General features: G+C 36.7%; 1 protein-coding gene across 4 annotated transcripts in view; it reads right to left on the bottom strand.

Annotated features, from left to right (window-relative positions):
- Window positions 1-1636: 1636 nt before the first annotated feature.
- The window catches only part of BLTP3B (bridge-like lipid transfer protein family member 3B), a 57427-nt gene continuing 39828 nt past the window's right edge, over window positions 1637-19235 (bottom strand). For all 4 annotated transcript variants that reach the window (XM_074902670.1, XM_074902669.1, XM_074902671.1 and 1 more), the window contains 8 exons: window positions 16820-18315; window positions 16203-16378; window positions 14629-14765; window positions 12917-13067; window positions 8320-8576; window positions 6121-6229; window positions 3379-3548; window positions 1637-2669 (listed from right to left, as the gene is read on the bottom strand). In XM_074902670.1, the coding sequence (XP_074758771.1) occupies window positions 2535-2669; window positions 3379-3548; window positions 6121-6229; window positions 8320-8576; window positions 12917-13067; window positions 14629-14765; window positions 16203-16378; window positions 16820-18315 (2631 nt within the window). In that variant the 3' untranslated portion in view covers window positions 1637-2534. The remainder of the gene's footprint in view (window positions 2670-3378; window positions 3549-6120; window positions 6230-8319; window positions 8577-12916; window positions 13068-14628; window positions 14766-16202; window positions 16379-16819; window positions 18316-19235) is intronic.

The raw sequence follows: 19235 nt of genomic DNA, 5'->3' as shown, positions 1-19235 counted from the left end.
CTAATCTGTAGACTAGTCTAAATTTCCATAGAAAATGGAAAATAAAACTTGGTGACATTTTGCCTGCAAGACTTCTGGAGTAATTTTTCTGTGTACACTGAAGTTCTACAAACTGTACCATTTAGTTATTTGCAGAATAAAAGTGGTGATTCATTCAAGAGGCTCTACTGATGGTACACATCTTATAGGTGATTTAAGGAGGTTATGAAAACCAGCAGAACCCTGAGAATGAACTAAGCCTTTTTATTTAGTCTGAGGCCCTTAGCTGCTATTTTTAGTACAACCTATTAATGCTTAGAATAACTTTGTACTGTCGAACATTAACCTAACTCTCCCTCTGTATTTTTCCAGTAAAAAAAACCCTCATTGCAAAGTGACACAGTACTATCACTCTCAGTAATATCAAGTCCACAACCAAGCACATCCATCTCTTCTGAACTGTCCACAGATGATGCTCATTACTGCAAAGCTGCCAAGAAATAGAAATGTATTCCATTATAATGAAGTGCAAGAAAGTGATACCCTGAATTTCAACAGCTGTACTAAGAAAAGCTGGCTTCGGTGGTTGTTTTGGGTTTGGTTTGTGCTTGGTTTTTATCAAATGAACCAGGTACTAGCTTGTGCAGTAATAAGGACAGGCGTTTGATATTGCTGTTTATTTCTTTTTTAAAATTGGACAATTCTCAATGTATTATTCCAGCAACATGCTACTAAGCACTCTATACATTCCTTTCTTCAGAATAATTCTAACTAGGTCTTGGCAGGGATAAACCGAGTAGGAATTACTGACTTTAATAGTACCAATCAGAATTAAACCAGTTGAGGAGAACTCCCCTGAATGTGACATAATATTTTCGTGAAATTGGACTACTCATATTTTAATACTGTGTTGTCTTAAATACCATTTGAAATATATTTAGTTTCTCTATTAGAAACAGTTATGTGTCTATTTTTTCATCTTATTCAGAATAATAAGATAAAAATTTCCATGGGTATTAAAGGGAGTTTCAACGAGGGTTTCATAAGGCAGACTTTAGAATAGTGCCTAAACCAGTTCTTCCACAGAGTTCTTGATTGAAATCTACATACTTTCAATAACTATTTTCAGCAGTGTAAATTATGTGTCCTCCAAAAATTTTTAATGAAAACCATTTTAATTAAAACTAGTTTGACAGCCTGAATATGCAAAGTCAAACCACAGGATACTAAATACTTTGAGATTTGTCTGCAGATCTACAAACAAAATTTCCCTCAAACATCCCATGGAGCAGGAACAATTGTGGCAGCAATTGAAAGGTTTTCACTTGTCAGATTCAAGGTCACTATTTAATTATTCAGTCATTTTTACTTTTAGGAAAAACAATCTCTTACAGGCATGTATGGTTTTGTGTGTTGTTTCCTAAATTGTTTAGAAGCACACTCTTATATTCTGTATTTTACAGTGTTGTGCTTTTTTATTTATTCATCTGTACCGGTTTTTAGCTGAAAATTATTGTTCAATTTGTACAAATCACCCATGAATTAAACTGTATAATTACATTTCATGTAATCTCACAATTTCATTGGGTAATTAAATGACTCTCTACAGCTTTTTTTATCAAAAAAAGCAATATACAATTAATGAATCCCTGTAGGATTTCTCCTTCCCCCCCCCCCCCAGTATTGACATTACATATTTAAATACATTAGACCAAATCCTTGGGCATGTCTGATGAGCTGTGCAGAAATCAGACATGCATGCAAAATGGCTCAAAGCTCACCTTTCACAAAGGGGTGGATCCTTTTGCAGGGCTACATCCTCATTACAGAGAGAGGAAAAAAAAAAGCCTGAATGTCTAAATTACATCAGCTGTACAGATACAGCAGACCTTCACGCAGAAGGAAAGCCCAGTAGTATGCCCTCTAGAATTCTCCAGCATTTACTGTGGTATTTTAGGAGTGAATATGGAACAGGTATATGGAACAATATAGCACCAGAGGATTAATCTTAAAATCCTCTCTGGGCAAACTATACAGATTTGGGGCCAATTTAGGGCTGGTATTTTAATTTTCAGTAGCTATACTATTCTAGAGGATCTAGCCCATATCATCATAGTGCAAATGTAACCTCCTGTATAGATAACTTCTGGTAATAATAAAACAATATAACCTTAACAAACAGAGGTACAGTTTGTTAATGAGGCATGGTACATTTTACTCAATTATGCACCTAGGCACCTTCTTTCATTGCTGAGCCATCCACTTTTCAGAAAACATTTAAAAAACTCCTTTGATAATATTAAAAGTAGATGGTTTTTTCTTCAGTAAATTAATAAAGTATAAACTGATTTTTCCAAAGTCATTTCAGTTTAAAATGGGCTAAAAAAAGTTACAATGTTTAATGATCATTTCAGAATAGTAATTAGTTCATAAAGAGAAAACTGTCTGTGACAAAAAAACCCCACCACGTCTTCCAGCAATTTACACACAGTATTTTAGATACCACCATCACCTGAAGTTCTGCTGATGATGCCTTGCACCAACAGAACACTGTCCTACTGATGATCAATATTCATCTTCTTTATACGATGAAGCAGGGCATCTTTTTCCATTTGGACCTCAGCAAGAGCCATTTTAGCTTTGGCTAGTTCCTGTTTGAGACATTCATTTTCTTCAATAAGCTGAAATGACTAGGTTAGAAAAGAGCATTATTAGTATTCCTGCATACTGACAACTTTTTCCATTACAGTAACTTTTGAAACACCATATGCTCACATTCACTGCTGAGTGCAGGTTTGCTAGGGCTGAGTCAATTGTGACTGATTCCCAGTCAATGAGTATAGAAAATGGAAAGAGCTGATGCAGTTAGCTCAAAAAGCAAGATACCAGATGTTTCGGCTATGCTTCTTCCATTCTGGAGTGGAGCTGAAATGACACCAGGTTCTGAGCTTTATAGGAATGGATTTTTACCCAGTGGAAAAAAAACAGCCAAACTGATGTGTGGGTTCTGTCATCATCAGTTCAAAATCCAGGTATGATTTCTAGATTAGTAAGGGTCCAATTTAGCAGTCTAGTCCTTTGTCTTTGGTAGTTGTGTTGTTCAGGGATGAGGGAGATGGGGAAAAGAGACTTGCTCCCTTACAAAAATCCCTCTGATGTAAAGGAGAATTAGTCCTGCAGTGTATTAATACCCTATTTAGAAAGTAGTATTAAATTTATTTTGCATGCCTAAGTGCTGAACTACACTATAATATCCATAATTCATGTTTTCCATCTCAAACAGATTTCTAAGCAGAAGTAACCCCCAAGCCCACCCCCAGATAATATAACAATTATGATGATTAATGATTGTAACATAATTGAGGAGGGAGGGGAGGAGTCAAAAGGAATTCTTAATACCTCATTTTTAAGGAAGTCATCTGAATCCCCACTTGATTTAGAAGGTCTGGGAATTTCACAAGTGGTCTGCGTGGCTTGGTCCCGTGTTTTATGTCCAACAGGTCCTGCTGCTTGCTGCAGTGCACTAGCTGAATTCTTCATCTCTGACACATCATTTATTCTTTGATTGTCTATATCACAGAAAGGTACTTAAGAGTAGTGCTTAGGGGGTTTTGTTGATTTGGGTTTTTTTTAAAAGTTTGATTCTCATCAGCACAAAATTAAAACCACCTAAACAAAGATACTTGTAATATTAAGTACTTTTATATTTACCTCTCAAAATCAAGTTTAAGAATAAAAAAATTAGAAGTCATACCCTTTTGGAGGAAGACAGAAAGGAAAGGAAGGATAAGAACAAGCAGCTTGAAGAGAATTATCACATTTTTAGACTGACCAATATCATCACCACAGAATACACATTCTGAATAACTGGAAGTTTGAGAACTATTAATATTGCTATTAATACACTGTCTCCAGGTCCAAATCAGATCTGAAGACTGCAATTACATTTGAAGACAGTGAGATAAACCTTCAGGATCAGTTTTTTAAATAAGAAGATAGTTTAAACAACCTGGCATTAACAAAACTTTCTAGCATTTGTAACTGAAGTGCACGGTAACATCTATTAAAATACACTGCCATACACCAAGGGAAAAAATTAGGGTCGTGGTTCTTAGTAGTCTAAAAAATACTCTGGGTTGGGGTGTTTTTTCCTCTTTTAAACATCTCCTTCTAAACAAGAGTTTTCTGTTCATTACCCTCTCCTCCCACCATACAGACACATGAGGACTCAAAAATGTAGCACTGCAGATACATAAATCACTGCAGTATAGATAGCATTTGACCTGTGCCTTTGAAGTCACTATACTGGAGCAGTCCATTACAAGAATAAGGATCAAAACACTTCAGCAAAAAGGGGAAAAAATGAGCTGAAAGAAACCTTAGAACTATGTATTTTCTCACTAAATTACTATTTCTTCCAATATTTAGGAACATCTCTAAACACTCAAACAATGTATTAGATAATGTGGAGAAATTAATATACAAGCAAATCATGCCACAGCATACCCCTAAGAAGTGTGGTCCATCTTTGCTACACCTTCCCATTAGGTAGGCAAAGGGGGCATTAAGATCACCCTGCAGCCTCCTCTTCCTCAAGTTATACAATAGATTGCATATTGTTGGGTTAATATATTTAGGACCTGAAAGGGTGGTTGCACCCTCTGCAATGTCGTGAACAATAGCAAACTGAAGGGTGACTGACACACTGAGGGGCAAGGCTATTTTTCAGAGGAACCTGGACAGGATGGAGCCTCATGAAGTTCAGCTGGATCCAGTATGAAGTCCTGCAGCTGGGAGTAAATAACCTCTTGCTCCACTACAGTTTGGGACCAGCTGGACAGAAAGCAAGATTGCAGGAAATTACCTGTAGGCCCTGGTCAACAAGAAGATTTATCACAAGTCAGCAGTGAGCTCTGACAGCAGAGACCAGGCACAAACAGGATGTCCTAGCAAGGCCATAGCTAGCAAGATGAGGGAAATTATTATTCTCCTATATTTGGGACTAGTGAGACCACATCTGGAATATCAGATCCAGTTTTGGATTCCCAAGTGTGAGAAAGATAGCAACAGCAGAGAACCGCCAAGATAATCGTGGCCAGGAGCACATGATGTACAAATGAGGGGTTCAGAGAGATGCACTTGTCAAATCTGAAGATGAGAAGGCTATGGGGTGATCTTAATGCTGCCTTTGCCTACCTAGCAGAAGGGTATAGAGAAGATGGACCAGACTTCCCTGAGGTGCTCAAGCACCTCTGTCTTGAGATCAGGACAGGAGGCAACAGACACAAGCTGCAGCAAAGGAAATTCCTATTAACCATAAGGGTGGTCAAACACTGGGACAGATTATGGTATCGCCTTTTTAATGGTCAAAACTTGATTGGACAGGGAATTGAGCAACTTGACCTAATCTTCCCCTGCTTTGAGCAAGGAGTAGGACCAGATAACCTCTAGAGGCTTCTTCCAACCTAGATTACTCTAACATTCTTTGACGTATCCGTGAAAGACAACAGTAAAGTTCCAGCTCTAAATGTATTGCCTTGCTGTATTTAGTATTTGCCCATACATGTAGAAAAAAATTGTAAGTGTATACACGCTTCATGAAAAGTGTGAAGGTAAATCACTGTTCAAAACACAAGTCTTAGTGCAATCCCAGCCATGAGCTGCCAGGACACACCACTGTAATATATGGAATTGAAAACTGCTACTTGTACTTCTCAAACAGTCTTTTGTTTTACAATATTCTCTATTACTACCCATTACACAAAAACACAAAGACAACAGGTAACTACCTTGGTAATCTCTAAAGAAAGGCAATTTTTTTGTTTGGTTTGTAGTCAAAGGAACCTTAAGACTTATCATGATGAAGTGGTATGCACTGATGAAGCATAGCCTGATACAGTTATATGTGTATTTTTATTTCTCTCAGATTGATTCAGCTGTGATTTATCACAGCCAATACACTATTCAGAAGGGTAATTTTCCTCTGTGTGGCTACAGTTAAAGTATATAGCAATACAACTTACTCAAATTATCATTGGTTATCTTTTCATTATTAGCCACATCTCTGCATAAGGGAAAAAAACAGTATTAATAATAATTAGAGTATAATACTACACTATCAAGGTGCAGGAACATACAAACCTCTAATAAGAAAAGAGCCGTCATCATTTCTTTCTATCCAGAGTATGTCAATATGTAGTTTTATGGGTACCAGCTCAGATGCCTTGAGATTTTCACGTGGACTGTCATCCTAAAAAATGTAAGTATTAAAAAACGAGTTTACCCAGAACTCAAAGCAGTTAATTAAGATGTTCAATTAAACATAAGTGGATTTAATGAAACTTGAAAGGGAACATTTCAGAGTAGAATTTTCTAATGAGATCTCCACTACCGCTCCATTTTTTTCCAGGGGATCATATTAAAGGCCCAAATTTATCTCTGGAGCAAGTCTCCTGAACTCAATATATACAGTCTGACTAAAATACTTCAAAGTATTTTTACAGACATCTCAATAAGATTATATACTAACTCAAGACGTTCTTTAACTCAGGAGCTCTCAGAGCCAGAGATAAGAAGCCTGCACTATATACTATCTGATTTTCCCTTGAACTATTTAAAGATTGAATGGGTACAGCTATCGTTCTGGAGCAGATTTTATCTTTTAAGAATTTAGTTTGGGATGACACCAGCTGCAGTTCACTTATATTACTGTACTAGAGAAACTTCACAAATCAGTTCTTTTGGGGTCTCCCCAGGAAGTCTTCATAGTTCATTATCCCTGTCAAGCAGAATAATGCAGCCATATGATCAGAAACTATATGTATCAGCATTAAGCATGTAGCAAGAAAGTTGTTGAGATGTAAGTGCCAAAGTTTCTTGAAACAGCACTGAGACTGCAGTAGAAAATGCAAAAAATAAAATAGCCTTTCTTAAATTCTTCCCTGCCCAAAACACACTGCATCAGCATCAAGTCTCATGCAGAAAAATATAATATATTTCATTGAATAGGCAATGAAGCAAATTTGAACCATATCCTCTTGCTCTTTACTACCCAACAACTCTATAGAAATGAATCATTTGCATGTCAAATTTGCAGTTTGTCAACTACCAAAAGTAACTTCACTGTGACTTGTGTGCACTGCTGAGTTAGCACTTCAGTGTTTTCTCTCCCAAGCAGACTCTTATTTTAAGTTTATTAATGCATATTCCCCACTTCAAACAGCTGCTTTCTCAGTGACTACATGTTAAGACTTTCCTTTTTGCATTTGGGCATTCATGTTTGTGATACATTGAAATCTGAGGAAGATTCACAGTACTTACAGAAAGTGCTTGTGCTATCCCTGAAGTAGAAACAGCCCTAAAGGAGTGCCTAAGGATCCTCAGGGGATGGAAAAGCTGCATCACACACAAAGGAAGGGAATACTGATGCACTCTGAGATGAACACTGTAGAGATAATGCTTGCCCTTCCAGTCAAGAATGATCGTAACAGAATCAAGGCCTTACCCCAGATGCAGAACTGGAGCTGCTATTCCAGTCCTCACTCTGAATAAAGTTTATATGGGTGATTATTAATTTCCAAAGCAATGTTATAATAATTTTATCTCCACATTTATTTGCCTTTCTGTTGTTTCCGCCCCACCCCCCCCAAGAAAAGTGTCCTTATCTTTATATTCAATGGTTGTGCAGCACAGAACCCAGCATCTTCTTTAAATGTCTGAAAGACAATCCCTTAGGAGACTTGAGCAGGAGTGTCCTCTTATTGCTATTTTAAGCTATGGTGGTAAGAAAAGCTTGCACTATTTAATATCTGTTTCTAGGTAGGGCAGAACAGAAAATCTGGGTTCTAAGAAACAGTATTCAAGTGGTTTGAACTGGAATTCCCATTACCTTTTTCCTTCTTTTGTACTGAACTTTCATTGCAAGGACTATCCTCAAAGTAGGAGAGAGAATTAACCTCTAGAATCTGTGGTTTGTAATTAGAAAACAATTACTATGTTAAGCAAAAAAGTCTAACTAGAAAAACCCACATTGTGCCTCTAGGAACTTGATATACCTTACTTATAAAGCTCCCAGACACTGTCATTCTACAAAAGAGACTGTGAGAGGAGCAAAACTGTATAAAATTCATATAAATAGCTTGGCCATGCAGAGAATTCCCCTCTAGGCATACCACAAAGCTAACCAAATCTATAGATTTTTAAATTGTTTTAGTGTTATCTAAAGACCTTACAGAGTATGATAGCAGTTTCTTTGAAGTTAACTTTATCCAGATTAGTAGTTTATCATCAAAGAAACAAGAACACAATTTAGAGCAGCCAAATAGCTCACTGCCAACATACTTTTAAATTAATCCTTGAATTAGAAACTTTTATCTTCATAGGCATCACTTCTGCAACAGTTTCATCTTCTAGAAAATGCTGAATATTTGTGAGTGAAGATGTTAGAAAGTCAGCACTGAAGTTCTCTACATGACACTGAAGAAAACCATTTTTTACAGCCAGCAGAGAATGTATGACAGCACTAGGCCCACTTTCCCATCTCAAACTAATCTCAGGTGATGAATTAGCTGGTCCAGCCACAGATTTACAGTCAGAACCTGTTGCAAATGGAAAAAAAAATCAGCATTACAATTTTGCAATGTACAAAAAGGCAATTACAATGATATTACCTCTATTGTCCAAGTGATTTTCCAAAAGTACTTTAAATGTATTATTCACAAATTAGTGTTGCAAATACAGAACTTCAGAGCAAATTTCTAAGTATATCACTTCAAAGCACTAAAGAGAAATGAACAGTACATACAAGGACTAGTACCTCACTGTGACATGCAGAAAAAAAAAAATCTGTTTCTTCAATGTCTTGATAGAAAAACAATTTTGCATACTTTTCTGCTAACTCTTTCAATTTTAATTCAGAAAAACACTGAAGTCCATTAACTTGCTCGGGAGAGCGGGTACTGTCTTGGAGAGGCAGAATTTCCTGACTCGGGAACTTTACTCGCTAACATACAGGAACATAAACAGTAAGGCAGCAAGATGAAGAACATGACCATATGGTACTTCCACTATTTGGGTGGCAGTAGATTTGAACCTTGAAAAAAACCCCAGCAGTTTTTTGTTAGTGTCAGTATCTTTAACCAATAAGGACAACTGCAACATTCAACTAAACAGTTCTAAAAATAAAATAAAATAAAAGACTTAAGGTAAGGTGGGAGTGGAGTGGCAATGACCAGTATACATTTGTTGTACAAAAAAGAGGGTTCACCACCAGAAATAATTACTTCATGGTATTCTCAGGTCATTTCGTCACTATGATGGCTGACCTACAGAAATTATCTGTATGACAAAAAGCATACTCACAGTAATTATATTAAGAAGCAAACACTGAAACTTGAAAGATAGCTGAAATCAAAGTAACTCAAGAGAAATCAAACGCATTATGTCAATTTCTATTAGTAGAGCATCTAACTGAAACAAATTTGCGAGAATTAAAATTTTAAAAAATAATGCTTCTTTGTTTAAACTCTGGTTCCCTCAGTAAAGTCTAATGTTTACAAGCTCAGAAATTGGAAAAAAGAAGTGGATAAAGTTAAAGATGAAGAAAGACTTCATTTTTCTATTTTGTTTCTTTAATACTATTCCTTCTCCTCTCTCCATATTACTGACATGCGGTTTATTGTAATTTCCCCTTCCTGATTTCTGCTTCCGCATATATGAGCAATTACCAGAAAGCTGAAGAGAAGGTATATGGGAATTCTATCAGCAGCCTTCCAATACCTACAATGAGGTTACAAAGACAGAGTCAGGCTCTTCACACTGGTGCTCATCAGAAGGTTGAGAAACAACAGCTCAAATTGCAACAAGAGATGTTCAAACCGAATGTAAGGAATGAGGAAAATTAAGCAGTGGTGCAGGCTTCCCAGAGAGGTTGCGCAGTCTCTGCCCTTGGAGGTCCTTTCCAAGACCTGACGGGATAAAGTTCTAGATGAAGTACAGTCAGACATATAGCAAGAAGCAGTAACTTCATTCAAGTAATACTGCCCCAGCCTGAACATATTACAGCTCTGAAAACTGTAATTTCAAGTTTCAGTGCAGCATGCAACAGACACTGTCTGGAGCTACAGCAGCCTGGCAGAGTAATTATTTTGCTTTCCTATCTGTAGGTTCCTCTTTCTGTATGGTGCCCAGTTCTCACTGACAACCCGATGCAGCAGTAGAGTCAGGGCATATACGCACATATCTATTGGCACTAGAGTCAGGATAGATGAACATATCGTTGATCTGGGTTGACAAAGAGCAATGGGAAGACCTGTAAATGAACATAAGAACATTCAGCCTCTGCTGTGAACCAAACCTCTCCCTTTGCTACCTCTGTGCATAGAGGTTTCCACAGCAGCCATGACTCCAATCCTTCCAAGGTTTAACAAGCACAAGATCTCACATTTCTCTCAAAAAAAGAAAAAAAAAAAGGCAGCATACTGCAAGCGTCAGGTACCTTTTATGGCTCTAGTCCAGACAGAAGAGAATTAGCTACCAACAACCCATGAGAGGAATGGCAACTCTCCAGATGGGAGAATAATGACCACTCTGTCCAATGAGTCTGCAATTGGTTTAGGAAACTGTGTTTCCCTCAAGGATCTATATTATTCCAACAAATACAGAGAGAGAAATAAGTAGTATGTGCCATAAGTATTTCCAGACCAGAAAAGAGTGTCTGCATTATTGATGAAAGAATCCAAAGCAGAGCAAACTAGCAAAAGAAAAGACCACACATTCAGTCTCAGCCATGAAGTCAATCTTGGTTATCTTGCAGATATCGGAAAGGGGCACAGTCAAAAGAGGAAAATTGCATTAAACAATTCGGAAGCTGCTGTGAACTGCTGTTCCTGTCTCCTTCAAGCAGGACAAGGTCTCAGTAAAAGCACTTGTCCTTTCCAGAGTTACCTCTGCCATGCTCCATTCCCCCTTCTGTTATTTCTGCCAGACAAGATCTAGTAAAGACATCATCCTGCAGCCAGCCCAGCAGGCAAATGCACAGCTGCCACAGTGCCCTCAAACTTATTCTAGCTATTAGGCACACTTTTTCCTTTCTACACTTACTGCATAACAGTACAGTAGGTTTTAAATGGTTATTTTTACCTAGAACACCTTCATAGACTGTAATTATGACTGGATTATCCTTTGCTTTGCATGGTTCCTCAGTTTACTGGTTACAGTTGTTAATTCAGTGCTTGGGTAAGTTTTATTAAAGGTCTTGGAGGGTTTGCTTTTATTGGGATATTTTTATACACTTCTGTTCACTGGTTCTTTTAGTGGCATTTCATTACCATTAACTCATTTAAACTGCTTCTTTTGATTTAATTCCCAAGCTTTTTCCCAACCTTGATCCTCTGGAATTCTTTTTTTTTTTCCCCCCCCACTGTTTTCTCCCTTAGCTCTTATATTAGAATAATGGGAGATGGGGAGCAGCAGTGGCTGCAGAAGATTCCTGACTCAGTACAGAAAGCTCTACAGTGGAGAGAAAAGATCAGTGGAGACAAGAAAAGATGTACATTACAGAATGGGAGAGACCAGTGGTGTACAAAAAGAGTGTTGTTGACCCACCCATCCAGATAGCCACCCAAAGAGAAAGGAAGAGATATGAAGTGGAAGTATTTAGAGATTCCAACCAATTATAACCTTCTGTCCATAAAATAATCAGCCAGCATACAAGCCTCTCATAATCAGCTGCACCAGAGGAAGCAGGTTCTAGTTTTAGGTACACATGAGAGCAGGAGGGTGGCATGTTCTTACTAATTTACTCCCTCTTGCTTATACAGAGGCTATGACAGATAACCAGAAATCAGTTTGCTTGCTGTATGAACTGAAGGTCAGCCATGAGTCTTCCCTGCTGGACCTCCTTCTTACCTTCAGATGCCTGAATGTAACTGCAACATTATGCAACAGCTGCTCAGTCAGCAGCTGCTGGCAACCGCTCAGCTTATCAATAAATGGGTTCTTTAGCTAGGACATGAGAGGCTGTACAATCAAGCACAACTTCCTGAAGAAAGTCCATACTGCTGGAAGGCTGGAAATAAATGGCAGCTAACAGCTGCTATAGCTGTTTCCTGGGAAAGGAGATGAACCGGAAGCAGGGATCTGCCCCAAAAAACCTACAGCGCAACAGAGCTGGCATCCAGCAATCCATGTGGAAGGCTGGCAGAGGGGAGCAAAGCAAACTGTGACATGAAGTGGCATGCCAATATATCATGCCAAGAAAAAAATCTTCACAGTATGTGAACTAGGTTTTCTGGCAGGGAATGTATATATACTCAGGCCCAAGAACAGCTCTGACAATACAATGATTGATCTAGTTGTGCAAATATCTGGCATGAAACTACACCTTGTGTTCCTATCAAGCTTTGAAAAAAAAAAAAAAAAAAAAAAAAAGGCTGTACTTGCAGCTTACCTTTCCTGACACATAGTCAATTCTTAACTTTTCTTAAATCACAGATTATAAATCTGTTTAAACTCTGGATGTTAATTTAATCTAGAGAAATAAATCTTGAAGAAAAGAAACACCCCTTCAAACTGAGGTACATTTAAGCAAAGTATCATTAGAGCAATAAGGTAGTTCCGTCTTCATAAAACAACAACATAAAGCAATGCAATTTATTTGATTTTTAAAAAGCAAACTTATTACCAGAATTCAATGCAATGCATTTTTTTTTACCCACACTAATCAGAAATGGTTCCATTTTTATTTCCTTCCCTTTGAATGTATAACAAACAGGAAAGAAAACAGAGTAGATATTCTAAACCAGCATAAAAGAGAATGCTGTTGTACTAACATAAAAGTGGTTTTGTGCTTCAAGGCTAATACAGTGTTTTTATTTACTTAGAACAAATGTTTCCAACTTGAACTTCACAACACTGAGATCTCATTGTCAGTTCTTACCAACAGTTCTGTTGCAAAGATAGTGTCGAACACTGATATTTCCCAGTTGATTTGGTACCACTTGGTTGACCTGTAGGCATATTTCTGTGTCTTCACCTCTGATGTCAATTTCACCATTAACACCAAATATTTGAAAAACCACAACAGACATCTGTCAACAAAATCAAGATAAAACAATATGAGATTAAAAATTGAATCTACAATGGTTATTGTTTTCCCCCACATAAGCAAAAGAATCTTTGTATCCATAACCCTTGCTCTCAGAAAAGCATATAATTTTTCATTTCTTCTTACTGTACCCATTGGCTTGACAATGGGTTGCTCCATTGTCTGTCCAAAGACATACACTTGTATTTAAACCCAGTAATACTAATTCAGAATTGGCCAGAGAAGTCCTGAAAGTGAGACCGACTTTCTCCACTCTGACAAAGAAGCATGTGACCTATGTGACACCTGAAATCTTCTAAGGCTGCATTCAACTTTATGCACATAATAAGCACAACCAAACATTTGTGGCGCTGAATCAGATCAGGTTAAACAACCAGGATAGGCTACTAAAGTTTGGCTATCTGCATAATAGTCAGCCCTTTTTCTCTATTTATTGTAGTGTCTTTCAAACAAAAATAGCAGCCAATTTGAAAAGCCAGCTTTGATATTAGAAGATATATGTCCATCATCATCATGACTACTATTTTGGGCTCATTCTTCTACTGACTTTTTAGTTATAGTCTACAAATAGAAAAAATATGCTAATGTTCATTTGCATAACTATGTGAATGAATTCTGGATTTTCCACATTACCTATACACACACGACTGAAAATTTATTTTAAAGGAACCGATCATTTAAGTGAGCTGCTTTTTTTTTTTTTTTAAAAAAAAATGAAGGTGATCCACAAATAGTTTAAAGCAAACATAGGATTACATGACTAACATTACTAAAAAGGAAAATACATCAGCAAGCACACAACAGATTTCAGTAAATTCACTTTCTTTGAGCTCACAGACTCTTAGGTTTCCAGTTTATTACCTTAACTGATACAAGAATATAATTTAAAAAGCACTGATTAGGGCAAGGATCAGCAAGGAAGTAGGAGATAGGCAGACTGAAAAAGTTGGACCCCACACAGTGTGTCAAGGAGGGAATCTGTGTCTACGTGCATCATTATTATAACCTCCTCTAAGAACTGGGCATTGTCCTGACATAATCCTGGACAAGAGGCATCTCTGATCTGACCCACCAGGGCAGTTGTTAGGCTCCTATTTGCAAATACTACAGAATGCTACCAGGGCTAAGGAAACATCTCCATATAAGAGATGTCAGAAGTATGGTGCTTTCTTTTATCTAAACTTGATGATGTTAAAAAGCTCATTTAAAATATCATATTCAACAGAGCATAAGAGAACGTGATGATATTATAAAAATTGCTGTGTACTAAAGCAGAAATATTTTCTGACATTTTTAAGTGGCTACTGTCATTTATCAACAGCGGCTACAGAGAAGATAACAAGGACAGAGAATGCTCAGTGTAACTTGGATTATAATCTTCATTTGTACTTAATGCAAGCGCACTAAATCTACAGGTTTACATAATGCACTAACAAGAGCTCCCAAAACTACATGAAAAATCACCTCTAAAAGCATTCATTTTAGCTCTACTTTAAGCTTTAATTTACTGAAGCACATATTCTAATGGAATTCAGCAATATTACCATTTCTTCACTAGTCTCATGGGCATTCTCTGAAGCAGCGCTCATGGCATCTGGAGATGACCCATCACAATTTTCAATCACTGTGCCTCCTTCATGGGCATTTTCTGATGGGCTTTGATAGTTTGTGGCTGTAATACCTTCCGTATATACATCAGAAAAAACGCAAAGTTAGCATAGCATAACCTGAATCACTCCTGCGTAAAAATAAAGTCAGTGTCTGTTACTGTATGCATACATTAACTCATTTTTTAAGATGAGTTGAATGGCTTATTAAACAATTATTTATGACTGACCTGCCAAATCTGTTCCTCCTACAGTGAGTGCAAAATTCTAGATGCTATGCACGTAAGGCAGGATCACAGTGACAAAACCAAAATAGCATTCTACATGAATTGTTTAAAAAAATTGTAAAGGGCCTTTTTTTAGTCTTCCAAATCAAATATAAAACTGATCCTGCAGAAAAAAAGGTTGAAGATTCCAAGCCATGTACCTAAAACACTGCACAGTGCCTTTAGAAGAAATGTGTGAGGTTTTATGTTTAGAGAAATAAGCTGTATATATTTTCGTTTTTGTGATCATGGTAGCATTTCCTTGACAGCTAGAAAGCATGCAGACTTAACCTGCAGTTAAAATATAGTTTAACAAGCTAAAGAGACATATAAAGGTTATTTAAAATGGAAAATGTATTTTATAGCATACTCCCACATAAGCACATGCAGGAATACTCCTATAACCCAAATATATAACAGGTTTACAAGTGAAGCTTTCTTCTTTTCAGTCTAGAGCAATAATGAGAAATCCAACAGAAAAAATGTCATTCTTTATTCAAAGTAGAATTTATCAGAAAAGAGGTACCAATAGGGTCTTCTCATCATATTTCCTGACATTAGAAAGTTTTAAATAACTTTCTCAGCTTTCTCAGTTTTGCCAGAGAGCTAATACATCACGACAACTGCATATGTCCACAATACTACAGAATATATAAACATAATTACAATATGCCTGAATTCCTCCCTCAGATCAGGAGCAAATGCTCACGCACAAATAAGCAAAAATTGGGCAAATACCTAGTCAACAGCTAGGAACTGCTCCATAAGGAAAAAGATGGAGAGAGACTGCCAGATCCATCTGCCTGGCAATTAGTGAAAATCCATTTCTTTTTCATCTACTTCTAAAATTCAAGCTTCTTTACCACTTCAAGCATAACATTGATTCAGGGTACAAACCTGTAAACACTTACACCAAAGCAAGGGCTTTTAAGCAAAGCAAGAAACAGTTCTGCTTAATACAGAGTTGCAACACAGTACTGCAATGCTTTTACCCTCCTCAAGAGAGGAAAATTAAGTAGTGTTTAATTGAGTAGCACTACTTCAGTAGGACATCTTATTGCTTTCCCTTGAGATGATGTGCTGTGAATACACAATAATACTGACTGGAGAAGCTAACATAAATAGTGCTGTAAAGTATCCAGGATTTTCTGCGCTACAATCCTTCCAAGTATTATTTTAGTTTGTTGTTTTAGCAACAATCAATTTTCATGTGTTGCTTAAAAATATTTTGTTAAGCCTACTTACCTTTCTCCAGAAAGCTCTGGCTGTCACTTCCATCACTCTCTACCAAATGATCCTCTAGCATCATGCTGTCAATAGAGATGGTATCCAGAGAGACTTGTGATGGACTTCTCTTCATATTCTTGTAAGAAACAGAGAATGCAGGAAGGTTGGACGGGCAGCGTTCCTTAGGCTTTGCACTTTTAAAATATAAAGATATCAGGAAATTATTATTTCAAATTAAATGAATTACACAGAAGTTACTTGAAAAATTCCTCTAAACCGAGCAAGATATAAAGGAAAAAATATGATCATTCAATAATGCTTTGGGAAAAAAAAAAAAAAATTAAAAATAGGTAAGCACAGAAACAGCATGCATTCCTGCAGATATTTGTGTCAATATTGTTCTCAACATGTTTTACAGTGTTTAAACTGAAAGTAAATAGTTTAAATCAATTAACTAACAGTTCATTGTAACTTTCATTGAATGCTGGATACTGCATATCTTATATCTTTATATACTTCAAAAATTTTCTTCTACTAGATGTTAAATTCTGTTGACCATTACTAAAAATATGTGGCCAGACAGGTAAATATTTTCAAACGGTAGGAATAGTGATTTAGTATAAAATCTTCTATACCTTAATGAAGACTGAGATGCAAACATTCTAACTGAAGTCACTTTGTCTTTGTTGATTTCAAGCTCTTCAGATTCTAAGGCAGTTTCTGTTTCCAAGTCAATGACTTGGTTAGGACAGCCTTCAGTTGTGTCGTCCTGTTCATTTAACTTATTTGAGAATATGTTTTTGTCATCCTCTTTATCAATGAAAAATTCAGTAGAATCTTCTCTTTTATTTAAAATGGACACTGAATCCCTAGGATGCAAGCTACTTTTCTCACTTTGGGGTCCACAGACCTCCTCTGAATCACTTCTACTAAAAAGTCCACTGCTTCCTCCTTCACTTGTATCTCCCAAACCTTTATCTGATGCATCATCTGAAAATGACGTTCCTTTCTGAAAATCCATATTACTGTGTGATTTAAACAGAAGAGGATCTATTAAAATTCCTTTATTAACTTCAGCGTTCAGAGGCTTGCAGTCATTTACATCAAAATCAGTAATACCAGCTTGCACTATCTTATTGTTAGCTAATTTACCCTCTGAAGTAGGAGCTTCCCCATTTCCCAAAGGGGAGAGTTCTGATGCCATGGGACTTCCTTCTTCCACAACTGGAGACTTACAAGGGTTTCCCTGAGTCACTGGATGGAGTAGTAAGGCTAGTTCTGCACTTTTCAGCAGGATCCCAATGCAGACATCTGTTTGCTTTGCAGGTTTTCCTGTCACTGCTTCTACATCATTCCTTAAGTTTTCCAGGAGCGATACAAGAGATTCATGGAGAAACAGCAAAAAAAGATACTGGTAATGATTGATCTGCATGCTTACATGTTTCTGAACATGGACAAGAACATGTACATCTGCATCAGAGGAAGAGTTTTCAGAAAGCACTCCTGAAGTGTCTGACATTTGAATGCCATTGGTCAAGGGCTCTGTCTCACTGCTGTAATATTCCTTTAGAAGTTTTTTACGTTGCAGCCTATGAGCAAGATCACTAGATTCACTTTTTGGAATGTTAAAAGCTGTCTGCTTATGCAAGAAAAGCTCTTTTTGTGACTTTGCAAACCTTACTGGCTGACAAATCCAAAGTGAAAGTGGGAATGAGTCCACAAAGCTTATCGGTCGACCTTTCCCACTTTTCGTTCCTTCATAATCTATCCAAAACTGGGAAAAATGCAAGGACCAAACATCAGTAGCTGCAGATGTCTTTAAAGCATATTTATTCAATTTTGGGATGATATAACCTTTATAAACATCATGCATTTTAGTATCTTGTTCATGAGCATGCCTCTGGAAGATTGGATGCAAAAGATGAAAATTATTCTGGGACTTAGGAAAAGTGGTGAAAGTTCTACTGAAAAAATCACAGTCTTTGAAGTTCTGAAACAAAGCTTCTAGATCAGAGTGTCTGCAGTTTGGTGAGTATCTTGTATTCGTAGCAATCATCTCTGAACTTTGAATGGAAAGTGCACGAGGTTGATCTTTATGAATTTCAGGTTTGTTTTCAGATGGGATGATGAACTGCAAGAGAGAAATATATTTTGTCTAGTTAGAAATATATAGATTAAGAAGGTATACAATTAAAGAAACAATAACAGCCATGACAGCTAAAAATAAAGGAATATAATTATAATTTTATGAGAACTCTGGTATACTAATACAAAACAGGGGTAAGTCAGGCTCACAGATCATCATTTGTGTTTCCTCTCATCTTTAAGTGGAATGCTGTAGCATCTAAAACCAATGTTTGTACAAAAATGTAAGGGTCTCAGGCTTTTCTTATAATGAAGGATTTAGATTTAGGTCAGCTATATTAGGCTGAAATGTCTCATTTCTTCAACTCAAACAGCTTGGCAGAAAATTTCTTCAAGTGTTCCAAGTACTTACAACGTTGAAGTCCAAATTATAATTTTCTGGGTTTCAATCTGATTTCTCAAACATATTTTTTCACTACCCTGAGTACTACAGTATTTATTTCTGTTAAGATACAAGGAAACAATTAAATGTGCTAACGCAGCTAATATTCTTAACATTGCAAAATATCTCATAATAATAAATTTTTTCGTCACAAAAAAATATACTCCAACTCCTAAAAAAACCCCCAAACAGTTCAGTATACTGGATTTAATTTAAATAGCATATCTTGAGTGTTAAGTTTTAAAGGAAATATATTTTTGATGCCAAATTCTGTATCTGATGTTGTTAACATGGACCTTGGCCACACTAGTTTTGCTAGTATCAGTGACACTAACTTCTGTCACATCATCTCTATGATGAATCTAAAAAGACCACAGTAAAAAGTCATCTTAAAGACACTTAAAAGACGGGATTGATGAAGTTTCTTCATGTAAAAAAAAAGGACTCAGAACAAAATAATCAAACATGTAACTATATGATATATAAACAAACACACCATTAATAAAACTTGCATAATTTGCCAG

Source organism: Athene noctua, chromosome 3 (genome assembly GCF_965140245.1).
Source record: "Athene noctua chromosome 3, bAthNoc1.hap1.1, whole genome shotgun sequence".
Taxonomy (NCBI): Eukaryota; Metazoa; Chordata; class Aves; order Strigiformes; family Strigidae; genus Athene; species Athene noctua.
This window is presented reverse-complemented; position numbering and strand designations above follow the sequence as displayed.